The sequence below is a fragment of the Centroberyx affinis genome, unplaced genomic scaffold, assembly GCF_046629955.1.
Source record: "Centroberyx affinis isolate AG114_WGS23_722 - 3 ecotype Tasmania unplaced genomic scaffold, CSIRO-AGI_Caff_v1 ptg006318l_1, whole genome shotgun sequence".
NCBI classification, from domain to species: Eukaryota; Metazoa; Chordata; class Actinopteri; order Beryciformes; family Berycidae; genus Centroberyx; species Centroberyx affinis.
Genome location: NW_027283212.1, coordinates 22,991 through 41,109, shown reverse-complemented (window position 1 = coordinate 41,109; position 18,119 = coordinate 22,991). Strand labels below are relative to the sequence as shown.

The 18,119-nt window shown below is 43.5% G+C and overlaps 1 protein-coding gene across 1 annotated transcript in view; it reads right to left on the bottom strand.

The window, feature by feature from the left end:
• Window positions 1-18,119, bottom strand: part of LOC139638369 (titin-like) — a gene marked incomplete at both ends in the record, with an annotated part of 67,174 nt that overhangs the window by 26,726 nt on the left and 22,329 nt on the right. Inside the window, 11 exon segments of the mRNA XM_071512489.1 lie at window positions 6,679-6,729; window positions 7,433-7,775; window positions 8,030-8,271; window positions 9,064-9,189; window positions 9,566-9,850; window positions 11,231-11,462; window positions 12,081-12,249; window positions 13,825-13,969; window positions 15,282-15,542; window positions 16,586-16,846; window positions 17,622-17,882. Coding sequence (XP_071368590.1) covers window positions 6,679-6,729; window positions 7,433-7,775; window positions 8,030-8,271; window positions 9,064-9,189; window positions 9,566-9,850; window positions 11,231-11,462; window positions 12,081-12,249; window positions 13,825-13,969; window positions 15,282-15,542; window positions 16,586-16,846; window positions 17,622-17,882 — 2,376 coding nt within the window.

The following is an 18,119-nucleotide window of genomic DNA, read 5'->3' as shown; positions in this document are numbered from 1 at the left end:
TCAGTGGAGCTCTTTCCTTCAATTCCCCAGCCACCGTTTGTTCCTGCTGGTCAGGGGGAACGGCCACTGCAGGGATAAACTCCTCAGGGAAAAATGTTTCCTTTCTCTGCTCCTCAGGAGGGGGGGAAGGCATGAATGCAACAGGTGAGTCTGACTCAAAAGCTTGTTTAATCTGAGACACTTTTATCACAGCAGTAGAGGACTGCAGACCACAGCCAGATATACCAGGAAGCTCTCTGTAGACACCAGGTCTGGTTTTTGTGGCTTTGGCAGCTACCTCTGGCGGGATATGTGAGCTGATAAATTTATTTGTCTCCTCTGTGAGATCAGTATCTGTGACATTAGCTGCGTGGCTAAGAGCAGGTTTCTTGATATTGTCAGCTAGGCCAACAGGAGACTTTTTCACTCTGCCAGTTATGCTGGTGGGAGATGGGGTAAAAACATCATCCTCTAGAGCCATGCCAGCCTCTGAAAACTGTGCAGGCTCAGCAATTTGGAATGACACATCAGAGATGCTTGTAACCTCTCCCAGTTTATTTTGGGCAACACATTTATACACTCCAGCATCAGTGTATGTGAAGCTGTAGATATATAACCTGTAAACTTTATCATGCTCCTCAACTCTGTATTTACCAGTGGTGATTTTGAGGCAAACATCATCATGATACCATGTGAGTTCTGGAGCAGGTTCTCCTGTGATGATACACTCTAACACAGCAGTCTCTCCCTCAGAATAACTGATGTTCTCTAATTCACTGACCACACGAGGAGGCTCCCCAACCACATCAAAGGAGAAGGTAAACTTATGTTTCACAGTCTGAGAGGCTCCCTCATCACTAGACACATCCGAGGCTTTGTCTGTAACTATGGCCTCAGATTTTACCTCGCTGCCCTCCTCTATCATCTCAGGGACGGGGGTGGCAGCGGTGATTCTGATCTGAACCGGAGAGGAGGTGAAAGGTTCATCTGAACGCCGAGGTCTGCGGATCACCGCCTCGGGCACCCGCAGTGTTGCCTTTCCTGTATCCATGTAGGACAGCAGTTCCTTCTCTACCAGGCTGTCGTGGTGTTCCTCGCTCTTCTCCAGCTCCTCTGTCACCATCACCTCCTGTGTGACATCTGAGGTTCTCACCAGCTTCACGTCCAAGATTTCCAGAGTGGCGCTGCAGATGGACTTGCCGTGTTTATTGGTTATAACGCAGTCAAACGTCCCCTCGTGGTCTGTGGTTGGATAGTAGACTGTGAGCTTTGATTCGTTAGATTTGCTCATGATGTCATAGTCAGGGTTGTGGGCTAATGGGTGGCCATCTTTGAGCCAGGTGACCGTTGGCTGAGGGTCACCCTGGAACTGGCAGGTAAACTCTGACATCTCACCGATTTTAACTTTAATAGAAGATATTTCTTTCACAAATACTGGAGGGGGTCCTTTCACAATTTTATCCCCCTCTTTTACCTTCTGGGTATCTGTTTTGTAAGTTTGGTAAAGGCCCTCTCTGGAACTTAACTCCGGGACTCTCCTCTCCTCTTTCCTCACAGCTCCAAGTTCAAGGCTCTCATCTCTCCATTGTCCACTCTGTTTCAACCCGATCCCCTCTCTGCTTCCCTCGCTCCTCACTCCTCTAAGATCCATCTGGCGTCTCCGTTCGCTGCTCTCTCCTGAGGATCCTATCTCCTCCCTCATCCCTCTCTCCTCTCTCACCTCGGTCTGGAAGCGCTGGGTGCTGCCTTTATCGACAGTCATAGCATACTCCTCCCTGCTCCTCCTCCTCTCCTCCACACCTCTCTGCAGATCCTCCTGTGGGCTTCGGCATGGGGAGCGCCTCCTGACCGGGGAAGACTCTCTGGACAGCTTATGAGGGCTCTCAGCCTGAGCAGAGGCAAGTTCATATCCCTCGAAAGGCACACCTGCAAGGTGGGTGGGAGAGCGCCTCCTAACAGGTGTAGATTCACGATCCATTCTGTCTTTTACTGGTGAAGATGGTAGATCACAAAGACTTTCAACAGGCACACCAGCATGGTATGGTAATCCACCATGTGTAGGAGAACGCCTTCTCAGGGGAGAAGACTCGCGAGACAGTTTGGGAGGCGATGGCTCGTAGGCCGTGGTGTGGAGAACATGTGAAGGTTTTCTTGCTGGTAAAGCTCCACCAGCAAGTTTTGTATGTGCTGGCTCTTCTTGTTGGGATGTAGGACCATAAGTAGCCAGGTGAGTGGGTGAGGGTTTTCTAACAGTTGATGGCTCCTTTACAAGTTTATGGCTTTCTTCTACATGTGGGTTTGGAAGTTCATAGGGGTAGGTTTCATGAGATACACCCGCATAATGGGGTTTAGTAGCTTGGTGAATTATAGTGGTGTCAAATGGTGGAACATGGGAATCAAATGGTAACCCAGTACCAGTTTGTTTGTATTGTTGTTCATCCAGAGCCCAGTCTGACTCAAGTTCAGCCACTTCTTCTTGTTCTACAACATCCTGTTGCCATTTCAAGATGCGCTGAGCCAGTGCTTCTTCCTCGCTGACAAAGTACTCGCTGTCTGTCTGCAGTCTGGTCTCACGGCCCTCTGTTGGCAACTCTCCAGTAGGTGGCCACTGTAGACGATCATCCTGTTCATCCTGGAATCCAGCAGGAACTGACTCGCTCAGGAGGAACTTCTCTTTGGCGGTTTTCTCTGGAGAAGTCTTCCTGCGCCGGACCACTTCAGGCTGAGCCATTGGTTCTGAAGCAGAAGCCCCTTCAACACCTCTCTTGGCCTCAGCAGTCTTCTCAGCCTGGTATGGTGAGTAGGCCTCCACCCAGTCTGACTCCAGTTTCACAGCCTGTTCCTGCTCAATCAGAACATCCTGCTGCCATTTCATTATCCGCTGAGTCAGGGCCTCCTCTTCACTGACAAACTGCTCACTCTCATTCTTCAGTTCAGAGATGTTCTCCCTTGACAGCTGGAGCTCACGCTCTTCTCTTGTCTTCTCAAACAGCGGTTTCTCTGTTCTGGCTTTCATTCTAGGTGATGCCTCAGCTTCCATTTCTGCTACTCTAGCTTTAATTCTGGGGGATTTTTGGGTCAGCATGGTTGATGCTTCAGCTTCCGTTTCTGACGTTCTAGCTTTCATTCTGGGGGATTTTTGGGTCACCATGGTTGATCCTTCAGCTTCCATTTCGGATGCTCTAGCTTTCATTCTGGGGGATTTTTGGGTCAGCATGGTTGATGCTTCAGCTTCCATTTCGGATGCTCTAGCTTTCATTCTGGGGGATTTTTGGGTCAGCATGGTTGATGCTTCAGCTTCCATTTCGGATGCTCTAGCTTTCATTCTGGGGGATTTTTGGGTCAGCATGGTTGATGCTTCAAATTCAATTTCTCCAGTTCTGGCTTTTATTCTGGGTGACTTTCTAAGTAAGGAGGCAGAGGACTCTACTTCTTCTGCTCTCACTTTCATTTTAGGTGAATTAATAATTGACAAAGTAGCAGCTTCAGGATCTGCCAGCGTAGCCTTCATTCTGGGTGATTTGTGGGAGGAGGGGAGCGAGGCCTCAGCTTCTACAGTTGTTCTTTTCTCCAGCACCTCCTCCTGGGTGTAAACATGCTCCTCAGGCTCCATGTATGGTGGCTCTGCTGGCATGGGGAGATCGGTTTCAGGCTCAAATGTCTCCTCTTCTGACATCCGCATCCCTTTCTGCCATTTCCTGATCCGAAGGGCCAGAAGTTTCTCCTCACACTCCATCCTATCAGCTTCCAGGCTCTTCTCATACTGAGCCTTCAGAGATTCTTCTACCGGCTCCTCTTCATATGGCTCGTCTAAGTCTCTCACTATTCCCTCTGGCGTTACTGTGTCACTGAGGAACCTCTCCTTGACTGATTTGACCGGCTTAGGCCTGGGTGATTCTCTGAGTGATGCCTCCTCCTTCACAGGCACAGATTCCCTACTCTCAGTGTATGTTTTAGTTTCTGTGTATTCTGATGTGTCAGAGTATGGTATTTCAGACTGACCCCGCATTGTAGCCTCCATCGTGAGCTCAGTGACCCCACTGTGATGCTCACCTACCCTCTGTTTGAATGCCTGAGACTCAGCTGAGGACACAGGCTTTTTATCCTCCTGTGTTTCAGAATACTTTTTACTTGGTTCCCTCTCCTCCTGTGGCACCATTGTATCAACCGGCTCCCCTCTCATGATCTGAATGGCACGGGTTCTGGACTGAGGTTCAAATGAGTGCTTCATGCGACGCTGGGAGGGTTCCCCGCTTAGAGAGCGGGTACCTGAGGTTTTACCTCGAAACTCCCTACGCCTCTCTCCCTGTTCAAATGGTCGGTTGAAATGCTGCACATCAGGTAGAGAAGCTGGCTTAACCCTAAGCTTGTCCACATAGTCTGCATAGCTTGACTCACTGGCTACTGACTCTAAATCAAACTCAGAGGAGGACATGGTTGAGATAGACATCCTCTTCCTCTGTTTGACAGCCTTTTGAAGTGTGGTAAGTTTTGTTCTTACCTCGTTGTGAAGACTCTCAGTGTCACTGAACCTCTCGCTGTATCTGTCACTGCACCTGTCACTGAACTTGTCACTGAACCTGCCACCTGTGCGCCGGTCACAGTAGATATCACTGAACCTGTCATCAAACCGCTCAGACCTGTCAAACATAGGGGGAGGGGACCGGGCACGCTCAGAAGCAGTTTCCAAACGTTTAGACTCTTTCTCTGACTCTTTTGCTTTCGATGGTGAATCGGACCTAAAGAAGACCGTACGAACTAGAGCACTCTTAGATCTAGATCTTCCCTGATGGACTTTAGACATCTTGTCAAATGGAGACCCAACACACCTAAGGTCGACCCTAAACTTCCTCTCTTTCCTCTGCTCGACCATGGTGTCTATGCTTTCATGGGCTCTGGCAGAGCGCCGAACAAAACTCAGGTAGTTAGCAGACTGCTCTTCCCTCAGTGACACCAGAAGTGATGCTGTGGACTCTGCAGAACCCTCTGTATTTATTGCCATTACCTTGTAACTGCCCGAGTCTTTCTCTTTGATACTGTCGATAACCAGACTGGTGGTGTGCATGTGCATTGTGCTCTCAGTACAGATCCTACGTCTACGCTCTTTCTGAATTGGCCTGTTATTATGAAACCACAGAACAGTTGGCGGAGGACAGGCAACCAGTTTACACTTTAATGCCGCCGGGTCCCCCTCCAGGACTGACTGGAACTTGAGTTTCTTGGTGAAAGAGGGTTTAATGTTCTCGGTCCATGAGCTGATGGAGGAGGTTCTGCTGGAGCAGCGATTGGCTGCCACCAGGCCGTGATCCAGGAAGTCCTCGGTGTCTGAGAAGGCTCCTCTCAGCTGCCGGCTCCTGGTGAGATCTGTTCTGTTCTCTCTTCCCTCTTTGCTTTCATTATAAAACAGTTCTGCAAACAGAAACAGACACCTGTCAGTACAACAAAGCCTTCAGGGGCAAAAAGAAGGAAAAGGAATTTGAATGAATCATTAATGGAAAAATTAAATGCATGCTGCAAGTCACAATGCCATAAGAAATAACAATTTCACTCACCATATTTGTTCGAATAAACGCAAGACTTGATTCGTTTTATAAGAAACCTGCAGGAAGTTTTGATCCTTCTTCTGTGGAAATTTCTTCAAAACATAAATTACTTATTAAAAAAAGCATAAATGTTTCCGAGATAAACTGATGGGCAACTCGTTTTGCTTTTTGGTCTTTGCTTTGGGTTTACGTTTATACTAGAATATTCCTTACCTGACTTGCAGACAGGAGAATAAACGCCCTTTCTAAACCTTAGACTTAGAGGTGATAAACGATGCACAGATATATCAATGAGAAGCACAGCTCTCCAAGAATAACAGTTTATATAATCAAACTTGCTCAAATGAAGCTCTAGAATTGTGTGAGAAGGCGTTTATTCGAACTAATATAGTTTACTGGTGTTATTTAGAATGCAAACCACAGGAATCACATCCCACTATCTGCAAGCCAGGCTAAGAAATATTTTGCAGGAGGAAGTTATCAGTTCCAGATGCAATAGACTTTAGGAAAAAATTAAAAGATGTGGCTATTCCCATATCTTTTAAAGAGGCATTTCAAATCTGGAAGCTTTAAAAGATACGCATCCTGCACCTTTTCTGGGAAACAGATCATAGGAACCTTCATGCCAAAAGAGAGAGGACTGATGGATGCAAACCCCATGTTTCAAAAAGTGGTACAACAAGCAAGTCTATCAATGTTCGCCTGGGGGAAACCATCGTATATTCTCAACATAACAGCATATTGAATAATACAAATTATATCCATTTTCTATCAAGACAAATATACAAATTACATGCATTGTGGAAATTCTAGGATCATTTAAAGGGATAGTTCAACCTAATGACATATGGACATACTCTGAATGCAGTCTATGGATGCAGGCAAACCATAATCCAAACAATCCATAATGCATGCCACCAACTGCTTTTTCCTCAATAGTTTCTCCACTGCTTTTTCTCATTGAAAAATCACCAATTGATTTAGAGCCAAAGGTTGGATTGAAGTTACCCACTAGACTGCTTTCAAAGCGAACAATCAATCCAGTCGAATAGAGAACTGGTTGAACTGCCCCCTTCTCCAGTATGCTGGTTCACTGTGATGATGTGTGCGTCTGGTGTGCTGCATGTGATGGTCAAAAAATCTGCCTGGACCTTACCTTTGACTTCTTGCTCAATCTTGGCTTCGATCTGCTCTCTCATGTGAGTCACTGTGGAGGAGAGAGGTGACGTTAGTTCAGGCCGCCATCTTATCTGCAGAGTGTGAGCAGGATGATCCCATGTAGGAACCAAACATTTGGGGTTTCTTTCTCAACCTAGGAGAAACTGATTCCCACTCTTGTCACCCGCATGAATTAAGCTTGTGACTCATGTTGGGTTCTGATCCATAGTTTCAGAAACTAGGTGACAAATCAAGCAACACAAACGTACATCTGCATGCTTCAAGTGATAAATAGTGAAAAAAAAAAGTGAAAATGTCTAACAGGGGTTTGATAGTTTCCTGGAGGCAGAGGGTATAGAGAGGTTATACAAGTGAGTTTCATGCAAAGTCCAAAGGGCGGGGCGGAGGGAATGAAGGAGGGTGGAGAGAAGTTTTCCTCTGGGGCAATATGAGAAGGATGCTGAAAACCAGGAGCAGAGGGGAGTGATGAGAAGAAGAGAGGTGATCTTCTGAGGCTTCACACTAACTTGTTGCACTCATGGACATGTCGAGTATCTTTCTGACACTGTGAGGTTAGTACAAGGAAAACCTGGACGAAAGGTGAATGTGTTGGAGGCTGGAGGTGAAACAAGGAGGAATGCTGGGTTCAGGGAAGCTTTGGGGCGTGAAGGAAGGGCGATTCATTAATTGGAAGGAATGGAAACAGGTTTATTTTAGGGCGCAGGCCGGCTGGAGCTGGACCCAGAAGTTACCTTCTTCTTTGGTTACGGTGAGAGTAGCAGAGCACACGGATTCTCCGGCATTATTGGCTGCTTTGCAGGTGTATAGTCCGGCATGCTCAGAGAAAGCATCGACTATAATCAGTGTGGCGGTGTTTGTCGTCTCATCGAAATGAAAGACAATGTTCTTTGTGGGCTTAATTGGCTGCTGATTATGAAGCCAGCTTATCTCTGGCTTCGGCATGCCGGACACACAAGCATGAAACCTGGCCACCTCCCCGTGCGGCACAGTGCAGCTGGTTATTGGATGGATGAAAGTGGGCTTTTGGCCAATAGAAGGTTTCTTTAGACTGGTGAGGCTGGTGGAGACCTGCCGCTGAGAACCAGCAGGAGAACCCACAGTTTGTTTTTGCCCTGAAAGGAAGCATGTTCATTCACTTTATGAACTGATTTAAGTGCATAGGTGTATATGAAAAGTAGGTATCAAGGTATCAAGTATTGTACTTCTCATTTACAACATATCGAGATTCTATTGAACCACATTTGCCATGGAGGCAGCACAGCAGGTTAAGTACAGTTGCTTGAAATCCATTGAGGAATGTCTTTATTGTCTCCATTATTATCATTCACTGTCAATGCAGGAGTGAAAATTGTTTTTTTTTTCTCAGCTGTAACAAACTCACCGTCCAGTTTGAGTTTGGCGGAGCAGGACACGGTTCCTGCGTTGTTTTTGGCCACGCAGGTGTATTCCCCCTCGTCCTCCGGATACACCCTGGAGATCTCCAGCTGACAGCTGTCATCGAACTGGGACATCCTGAAGAAGTCCGACTGCTTGATCTCCTTATCCCCGTGGAACCAGCTGATCTTCACATCTGGGAAGGGTCAGGGTTAGAGACGGACGACAGGCGGGTTCAGAGAGACGTTCTGTCACGATTCACCAAATCCACGATTCGATTTGACTTTCAATTTTAAGGTCACGATTTGATTCGATTTTAACATTTTTAAAATCGAATAACAGCTATGTCATTGTTAGACTATCGAGTCTTGATTTGTAAAGATCAACAGATCATTGGTTTTATGCCCTGACAACTGTCATTTACATTTTCAAATTCTTCTTTAAAAAGATGGTATCAAGTGTGATATAACTGCCATATTTTTTTTTTGGAATGTACCACACTAAGGCCATATGGTCACATTTTTTCAAAGTTTTTCCATTTAAAAAAACAGAACTTCCCCTTTAATTTGGTACCAAATACATGGCAAGGTGATGCAGGGCGTCTCCTCACTTCAGTATCAACATTCACAGTATGACAACAAAACAGATCCTTCCTATCTTGGCTAACGATAAGCTTTCAAAATCCATACAAAACCTCCAGCGCTTCAGCCCACACAGTAATAAGATCAGACAGTAATAGTCGCCAAACAAATATGGAAAAAGTCGAAATCGAACGCTCATTTCGATCGATTTTCGATTTAGAATCAAAATCGTGACACCCCTATTCTACACACTCACATCATGATGCTTTTATAATGCTGGACTCAGATGATTTACCTCCACAGCATTAAGTTTATCTAAAGCTTACATTTTTTTCTCCAGTGAAATTAAAGTGAATTAACTACTGTCTCACATTCAGCTCCCAGTTAAATTAAAGTGAATTATCTACCGTCTCCACGGACGCGGCACTGGAAGCGAGCTGGTTCTCCCTCGCGGGTGGAGGTGTTGGCGATGGGAGAGACGACCACCGGAGGAGCCATGGGAGCAGCAGAGTCTGGAGAGACCACCTCTGACACTGCACACACACACACACACACACACACACACACACACACACACACATCACAACCTGAATCTATACACATCTTTGGTAATGCAGCGTATCGGGATGGAGACTATTTCTCTGCTTGTGTAAGGTTTACTTAAGACAATACTTCAGACACTGCAGCAAATGCACATCAAATCCATAACCATATATTCAAGTGTTTGACAATGAATGATCTAATGATATTCAATATGCTCAACAAAGGAAAAGAATTGTTTTAAAATTATATAAAATGGAGATGAAAAATGTATATGTGACATTTCAAAATTTGACGATGGCACGGTTGCATAGTTTTTCTTCTCTCCTCGTTTTATCTCGTCGTCAAAGTCTCACAGGTTTTATTTACCTTCCACGTTGAGCGATGCCGTGCTTGTTGCCTCTCCAAAGTCATTCTTGGCCTCACAGTTGTAGACGGCGGCGTCCTCCGGGAAGACTTCGATCAGGAGCAGCGTGTGCTCGTCTCCGTCGTGAAGGAACTTGCACTTGAAGCCGGGAGAGAGAGCCTGGGAGTTCTTGTACCAGAAGACCTGAGGCTGAGGAACGCCGGTCACCTGAACGGAGAAGCGAGCCGGTTTCCCAGCCTCCACAGACTGGGGCTCCATGTGGCGCAGGATCTGAGGAGGCTCCGGGACTGAGGAGGAAGAGGAGGAGGAAGAACATGAAGCCGGACGGAGGATAACAGCCTGAGTTTGTGCACAGTGTCTGTGATGGGAGGCGACCGCTTGATAACCACTGACATCCTGGGGCTGCTTACGGAGCCGAGAACAGCCGTGCTTGCAATTATTCTTTAATGCCGTTATCTCGAGATCACAAGTTAATTATTTAGTTTTCTCGAGATAACGGGTTAATTTATCTCGTTATCTCGAGAAAACAAAAGGCCGATTTCTCGAGATAACGAGATAATTTATCACGAGAAAACATGTAGTTTTGTTTGCTGCAGTTATGGTAACTGCAGCAAACAAAACTACACATTTATTCCTTGACTTCCTGTTCAGTTGTGAATCCTCCCCGACAGTCATGACAGTGATCTTGAAGGCTGAAATCAGCTGTGATCAAATGAACCAGACACTCATTTTTGAGTTCTCCATAATTATCCCGTGATCTCGAGAAAACAAAAGTCGTTTTCTCCTGATAAATTATCTCGTTATCTCGAGAAATCGGCCTTTTGTTTTCTCGAGATAACGAGATAAATTAACCCTTTATCTCCAGAAAACGAGCTTTGTTATCTCGGGATATCTCGAAGCTGCTGCTATTTTCAAGGCTAAATATCCAGCGGCCAATAATAAGCTGCCTCACGCTTTTCCATTAACAGACAGAAAGTCAAAGTAAACTTCAATTCTCTTTGGCCCTAAACAGACTGTGGGGACGGACTATGAATCTGGTACATCCGTCCAGATATATTGGATGCCACTGATTGGATTTTGACTAAACTTCTGGGAATAATGCGAGTCACTGCTCCTTTCCAGCATCTTCAAAATTACACTGATCGGTCTGAGGGGGGCGCTGCAACGTTTGTTTAATTATCTGAACATCATGTACGATATCAAGGACACCGCAGATCGGATGTTCAGGAAACTTAAGGGAATAATGCCTCTTATTGCTCCGCTTCAGTGTTTTCAAACTTGCGCTGATCGGCCTGAGGGGGGCGCTGCAACGTTTGTTTAAATGTCTGTCAGTCAAGAAGCATGAGGCGACATATGTTCTACTTATTGCCACAACTGTGCATCATACCACATGTTTACTGTTTACTTGTTTCTGTTTTGATGGGGACAAAGTCTGGGTGGTGCATCAATTTACATTTTCTAAATAAATATGTTTGCATCTTAAGTTGTGTCTCTCTTGATTGAACTCTAAAAGATACAGAGTGAAAAGAAAGACGAGAGAAACGGCAGGTGACGGTCTACAAATACGAGCCGGCTTCAGGACATGAGCACCGGTCGAGTCTCATTCCTGCAAAATAAAGTCACAACAATCTGCATCAGCACCAAAACCCGGATGGGATCTGACTCACTGTTGACCCGCAGGTGCATGGTGCTTCTGTTCTTGCCGGCGATGAAGCTGTACTCCCCGGCGTCGCTCCTGTAGGTCTCGGAGATGGTCAGGCGGTGGAGCTTCCTGATGGTCACGTAGTTGAACCTCTGCTCCGCCGAGAACTGGATCTCCACTCCGTTCCTCATCCAGCGGCCCTCCACGTCGTCCTCGTTCACCTCGAACTCAAACGTCGCTCTTTGTTTCTCGACCACCTGGAGGAGAGGAGTCGTGTTTTAGTGTCTCTGCTTTAGAGTTATGGATCAGATCTGCGGATCTCCGTCTGAAAAGTGTATTTTTAACATAAAATATTTGGTAACACTTTACAATAAGGGTCACTAAGTTAAGGGTTAGTTAATAAGCATTAACTAACCCTTAATTAACAGTTAACTAATGTGTAATTTACTAATGGTGTTTATACATTATTTAATAGCTTATAAAGATGACTATTAAATAATGTATAAATTAATACCTTAGTTAACATGAACACCATTAGTAAATGATTACCAGACACATTAGTTAACTGTTAATTAAGGGTTAGTTAATGCTTATTAAGCATTAACTGACCCTCAATTAATGTTCCCTTATTGTAAAGTGTTACCAATATTTTGTTCAAGTTTTCATCAGAACCACACATGAATTCACCTCTCATGTTTTTTAAAGTTTAAATCACTGCATTTCTCCATGTAAGTACTTTTAAATTTCATAACACAGGATGGATTGAGCACTTATTTCCAGCTCATGGGATTTATTTTATAAATCCATGCGCGTCTCAATCTGAAGGCCCGCACGACATTTTGAACGTGATATTTCCCGGTCCCGGTCCGTCTCACCGTGATTTCCCTCTCGGTGGGTTCGGTGATCCTGATGTCGCGTCCCTCCACGGTCAGCTGGGCCTTGGACACGCTGGACCCGGCCACCACCGAGTACTGACCCGCGTCCGACATGCGGACCGTCTGGACCATCAGCCGGTGGACGAACTTCTCCGCTGTCACCATGTATCTGCACACAGAGCGGGCAGTTTGACAGGTTCACATTCAGATTTCGTTAAAGAAATACGTAACATTTCTTTCTTTCTTTCTTTCTTTTCTTTCTTTATTAGGATCCCCATTAGCAGCAGCATAAGCATTGGCTCTTCTTCCTGGGATCCACCACACATACAGTCACACACACTTATACACACTTTAACCACATAAACACAACAAACAAAACAGCTCATCTCATTGAATTAACAATCAAGTACATACGGAAGAGAAACAATATTGTCATCCAGACATCAAGCCAAACACAAAAATTATAAATCAATCACAATTCCTCAAGAATTAATAGCAAACTTATAAATCCTTGTCTGAATGACCTTCTTAAATTATATATTTATCCATCCTGCGCTTTCACACAAGTAATTCCAAGAAAATAGTGTGTTAAAATACATTTCTCATTCTCTGCCAAAGGTATTTCTACTTTCACCAGGTATACATTTTATATTCTACACCATTTTTTCCTAGTTCACTCACACACAAGTCAGTTATGGTTCCTGAAGTATTTGGAGATGCTGTTTTAACAAAATTTTGAACCGATCTTTAGTTTTCTCTTGAACAATATGCACTGGCAACGAATTCCACCTGACCCTGGCTCTGTCCAGGACAGTTCTGCATCACACTTGTTTTTGCTTTAGGTGGCATGAACCTTCTTTCTGTTGCATATCGTCAGAGGTGGAAAGTAACTAAGTACATTTACTCGAATACTGTACTTAAGTACAATTTTGAGGTACTTGTACTTTACTTGAGTATTACCATTTTATGCTACTTTATACTTCTACTCCACCACATTTCAGAGGGAAATATTGTACTTTTTACTCCACTACCTTTATTTGATAACTTAAGTTACTAGTTACTTTGCAGATTCAGATTATTAATACAAAATATAATCAACTAATAAATTGTGACGTATTATTATAGATTACTGTAAGCTACCCAGCAGTATATAAAGTAGTGGAAATCAGCCCCACCTTTTCCAGCTGCAGCATTAAAGTGATGCTTACACATTAATTCATCAATAATTATAATTCAGTAATATAATATATACTGTATTATTCTGAAATGGGCCATTCTGCATAATGAGTACTTTTACTTTTGTTGCTTTAAGTACATTTTGATGCTAATACTTTTGTACTTTTACTTAAGTAACATTTTGAATGCAGGACTTTTACTTGTAACAGAGTATTTTTACACTGTGGTATTTCTACTTTTACTTAAGTAAAAGATCTGAGTACTTCTTCCACCACTGCATATCGTGTTTGATAATTGTGTTGAGCAAACTGAGAGAATAACCTTTCATATAATATCTTTGGTGATCGTGTCACCATTACATTTCATTCACATTACATTTTATTTAGCTGTTGAAAGCAGAGCGAGGAAACTGCCTCGAGTCCAGAAGAAAACATTTAAATTACAGAATCACCACAAACCTTGTAGGAGAATTGTGTATTGTCTATTTAAAGTGTTAAATTAACACTTATGGTGTGGACTGATAGAAACAGTGTTGAGCTAAATGAACTCTGGTGATTTGTCTCTGTACCTTTCCTCAGTCATGTCCAGCTCCTGTCCGTCTTTCATCCACATCACTTGGATGTTTGGCTCAGAAACTTCACATTCAAAAATCGCCTTCTTCTTCTCTGTTATCTTGATGTCTTTGATTTTCTTGGTGAATTCAATCACACGAGCTGAAACAAACAAACAAACAGCAATCAAACCGGTGAAAGAGCTAAATATGGGAAATGTCTTCATCATCATCATCATCAAAACTTGAGAAAAGATGAAATGTTAATGATCCTCGTGGGGAAATGGTTTGGTTGCAGCCATGAATTATAGGATACAGCAAAGAAAAACAGAATAAAAAGAATAGAAACTGTCAATTACTGTCCGGCTGCTCAATACCTTATAGCACTTTTTGTTTTGTTTTTGTTTCGTTTGTGTGCATTACTTTTATTTATTTATTCCATTTTTATTTATTAACAGAGCTAGGAGGTCTCACACATAGCTGCCCTCCCCCCCCTTTTTTTTTTTTTTTTACTCTATGTATGTACATGTATTGTGAGTGTATTGTTAGGTGTTGCTGCGAGCTGTCATATGCAAATGCCCTTTTAGGGATTAATAAAGTTGTCTTGAATCTTGAATTTTGAATTACAACACTAGAACATATTAAGTAGACACGCATGAAATATATGAATTTACAGCAGGTATGCAGGCTGTGAACAGGGTTTCTACACAGGTTCACTTTCAAAATTCCAGACTTTTTCCAGACTTTAATCTAGTTCAGTCTATAGATGATTATTCTTCTTCAGAGAAAATATCAGAATATGTGAGATGACGAGTCTAAAATGCTAATGTACTACCATATTTCCTCTAATAGTGGCTGGTAGTCAATTAAAAGCCGGGTCTCCGAAAAGGCCGGCCCCAAATACAGGCCGGGGAAAAAAACAAAGGAAAAAACAACGGTGGATACCGGTAAACTCCTGGTGCCTGTTATATAATGTAACTGTAGTTTGTAGTAACGTACAAGAGCCACCAGATGGCGGTATGCCACAAGACGGCTCGACCGGAGGAAGTCTCTGGAGCGTGCCGTCGTCGATTACTGTAATTATCGGTAAAGCGTCGCAGTAACAAAGAAACGGATACCTAACGAACCCCAACAGAAGCAGATCAGAAAACAAAGAGGCTTCGTACTAAAATATGAGCAAATATACTTATCAAACAGAGGGAATTAGAAATAAAGGCCTGTCTCTAATATAAGCCTGCTTCCAATAAAGGCCTGGGACCCTCTGCAGCTGAGGGGAATAAAGGCCCGGGCCAATATTAGAGGAAATACGGTATTATGAATTGCGGGACAGTACAACAATATTTTACAGTTATTTTTCAAACTTTCCAAGACATATCAAGACCTGGAAAGTTTCACATTCTTTTTCCAAACATTTCCAAACAGAAGCAAAATTTACCGAAATACAGAAAAGAAAAATATGTCCGACACGAAGTTACCTTCCACAAACAGGTTGGCTGCGGTGGCGGCGGAGCCGGCCGCAAACTTGTACTCTCCTCCGTCTCCAAAGTGAACGTTGCGGATGGTGAGGGAGTGAGTCAGCTGCCGGCTGCGGACCTGGCAGCGGTCCGAAGACTTGATCTCCACGCCGTTCTTCAGCCACTTGTAGGTGATTCCCTCATAGTTGACCGTCACCTCGAAGGTGATGGTGTCTCTCTCCTGGGCGTTCAGGTCCTTCAGCATGGAGGTGATCAGGATCGCTGAGGAGGACAGGAGAGTTCATCATACCCAGTGAGCACCAACCGGGATTTCAATGTTGATTTATAGTTGAAAACTGGGTGACATTCGGTCTGAACGTCTCAGACCTCTTTTCACCTTCTTTTCAACCAGCTAAAATGGGGTTTACAACATCAACGTTTCACAAAACACAAATTTGTTTAATCATTTGATAATTTGTTCAGTTGTAGCTTGAAAGAGAGACGATATTGGTTAGTGTGAAGGTATTTCTCCAAAGTCATATTGCACTGGTAGGTGAAATGAAACGTGTTCTACACGAAGACGTCATTTCAGCACATTTAATGTTTCATTTAAAATGTGATAAATATGGAACTATACAGGCTGTGTGCTGCCAACAAGAAGCTTCAGGACATCGTAATGGGAGAACTTCTATACATTCATGTGAAATAAGAAATTGCGCTTACTGCTGTAACGCACATGCACTGTGCGTTACAGCAGTACTGAGATGGTCCAGCTTCGACTACAACTGACACTGACATAGTTAAGTGGTGTTTATACTAAGGCTTATATACTAAAATATTAAACACAAAATTCAACACGCTCCAATAGCCTACTGGTTAAGACGCAGACCTCATAACCACAACGTCTGCGGTTTGAATCCAGCTGTGGACTTTTGTTGCATGTCTCCCTCCATCTCTCTCTCTCCCTTTACTTTTCCTGTCTTTAAACGTTGAACGTTCACATTTAGACCATATTTCACCGGTGTAATATCCCGGTGAAATACGGTCTAAATGTAAACGTTCAATCAACGTCTTCAAATAGTCGGTGAAAAAACTTTCACTTTTGAACCTGTTTTGAATGTCTTTTCACCGGTGACCATAGTAATGTTTTAAACGTCTTTTCAATAGAAACATGCTCACTGGGTAAACATACACAACCCGGACCTGTTTACCACACGAGCGGGAACAGTTGTCTTGTTGCCTGTCTACTAGTTTGGAGGAAAAGTTACAGGCAGCCAGTCAGGAGCCTGTTTCTCACAGTGACAGCAGAGTGAAGGTGAACTTACGGGTCACAGTGAGCGTTGCAGAGACTCTGTCGTTTCCACAGACAAAAGTATACTCTGCAGAGTCGTCCCTGCTGGTGTTCATGATCTTGAGCTGATGCAGTTTTCCCTGAACCACGATCCTGAACTTCTCGCTCATCTCGATCTCCACTCCGTCCTTCAGCCAGGTGGACGGGACGTTGAAATGGGAAACTTCACACTCAAAAGTGGCCACTTGGGTCTCTGGGACTTTCAGGCTCTTCAGGGGCTTGGTGACACGCAGAGCTGGAGAGATGAAATCAAATCAGTTAGGTCAGGAATATTTTAATGCTGAAAAAATATAGAATTTTTATTTGTCTGTTTAACAGGGACAGTAGACCGGTTCATTAACTCCCCCAGAGTTAACACAGTGCTACTTTTCATCTGTCCTCCCCAGAATTAATAAGAATTATTTTATTATTTCAATTTTTCATATTTCATTAATTTAAACTATTTCTCCTAATCATCTCCTTTGATTGACACCATCAATGGATACTCTGTTGAAAAAGAAAACGGTAACACTTTATAATAAGGGTCACTACATTAAGGGTTAGTTAATGCTTAATAAGCATTAACTAACTCTTAATTAACAGTTGACTAATGTGTAATTTACTAATGGTGTTTATGTTAACTAAGGTATTAATTTATACATTATTTAATAGTTTATAAAGATGACTATTAAATAATGTATAAATTAATACCTTAGTTAACATGAACACCATTAGTAAATGATTACCAGACAGTTAGTTAATGCTTATTAAGCATTAACTAACCTTTAACTTAGTGACCTTTATTGTAAAGTGTTGCCAATTTTTCATATTTCATTAATTTAAACAATTTTCTCCTAATCATCTCCTCTGATTGACACCATCAATGGATACTCTGTTGAAAAAGAAAACCTTAAAAATGCACAAAGCCACTTCTCTGCTTTACATTTCATTAACTGTTAATAATGATCATTTGAGAACGGTTGAATTATTAATATGTACTTCATATAAAATGATAATTAGGTGATGCGTACCCTCCACGGTGAGCACGGCGCTGCACTGCAGGTGTCCGACCACGGCGGTGTATTGTCCCGCGTTGCTGCTGCTGACGTTCTGCAGGATCAGCTTGTGGGATTTCCTCTCCGTCAGGATCTTGCACTTGTCGCTCGGCTTCAGCTCCTCGCTGTTGAACATCCAGCGGACGGGGATGTCGTCGTGCGACAGGCTGAGCTCGAAGGAGGCCGTGGCGTCCAGCAGTGATGTCACGTCCTTGATCTTCTTCACTATCTTGATTGCTGGAAAAAATGGACATTTGAATATTAGATGGTGAGATCAGGCGGAGAAGAACAAGCTGCTAAGGTCTCAACCTTTTTGGCTCATGACCCCTTAAAATGAAGCCATGTCCCCTTGTGACCCCCGTCACAAGTGTGCAGAGTTCAGCCAAAGGACCGTTTTCCCTCTTCAGGTTGTTTCATTAGATTTATCATCAGAGGAGGCTGAAAGGCTGAAAACTATTCAGTATTTTACAAGAA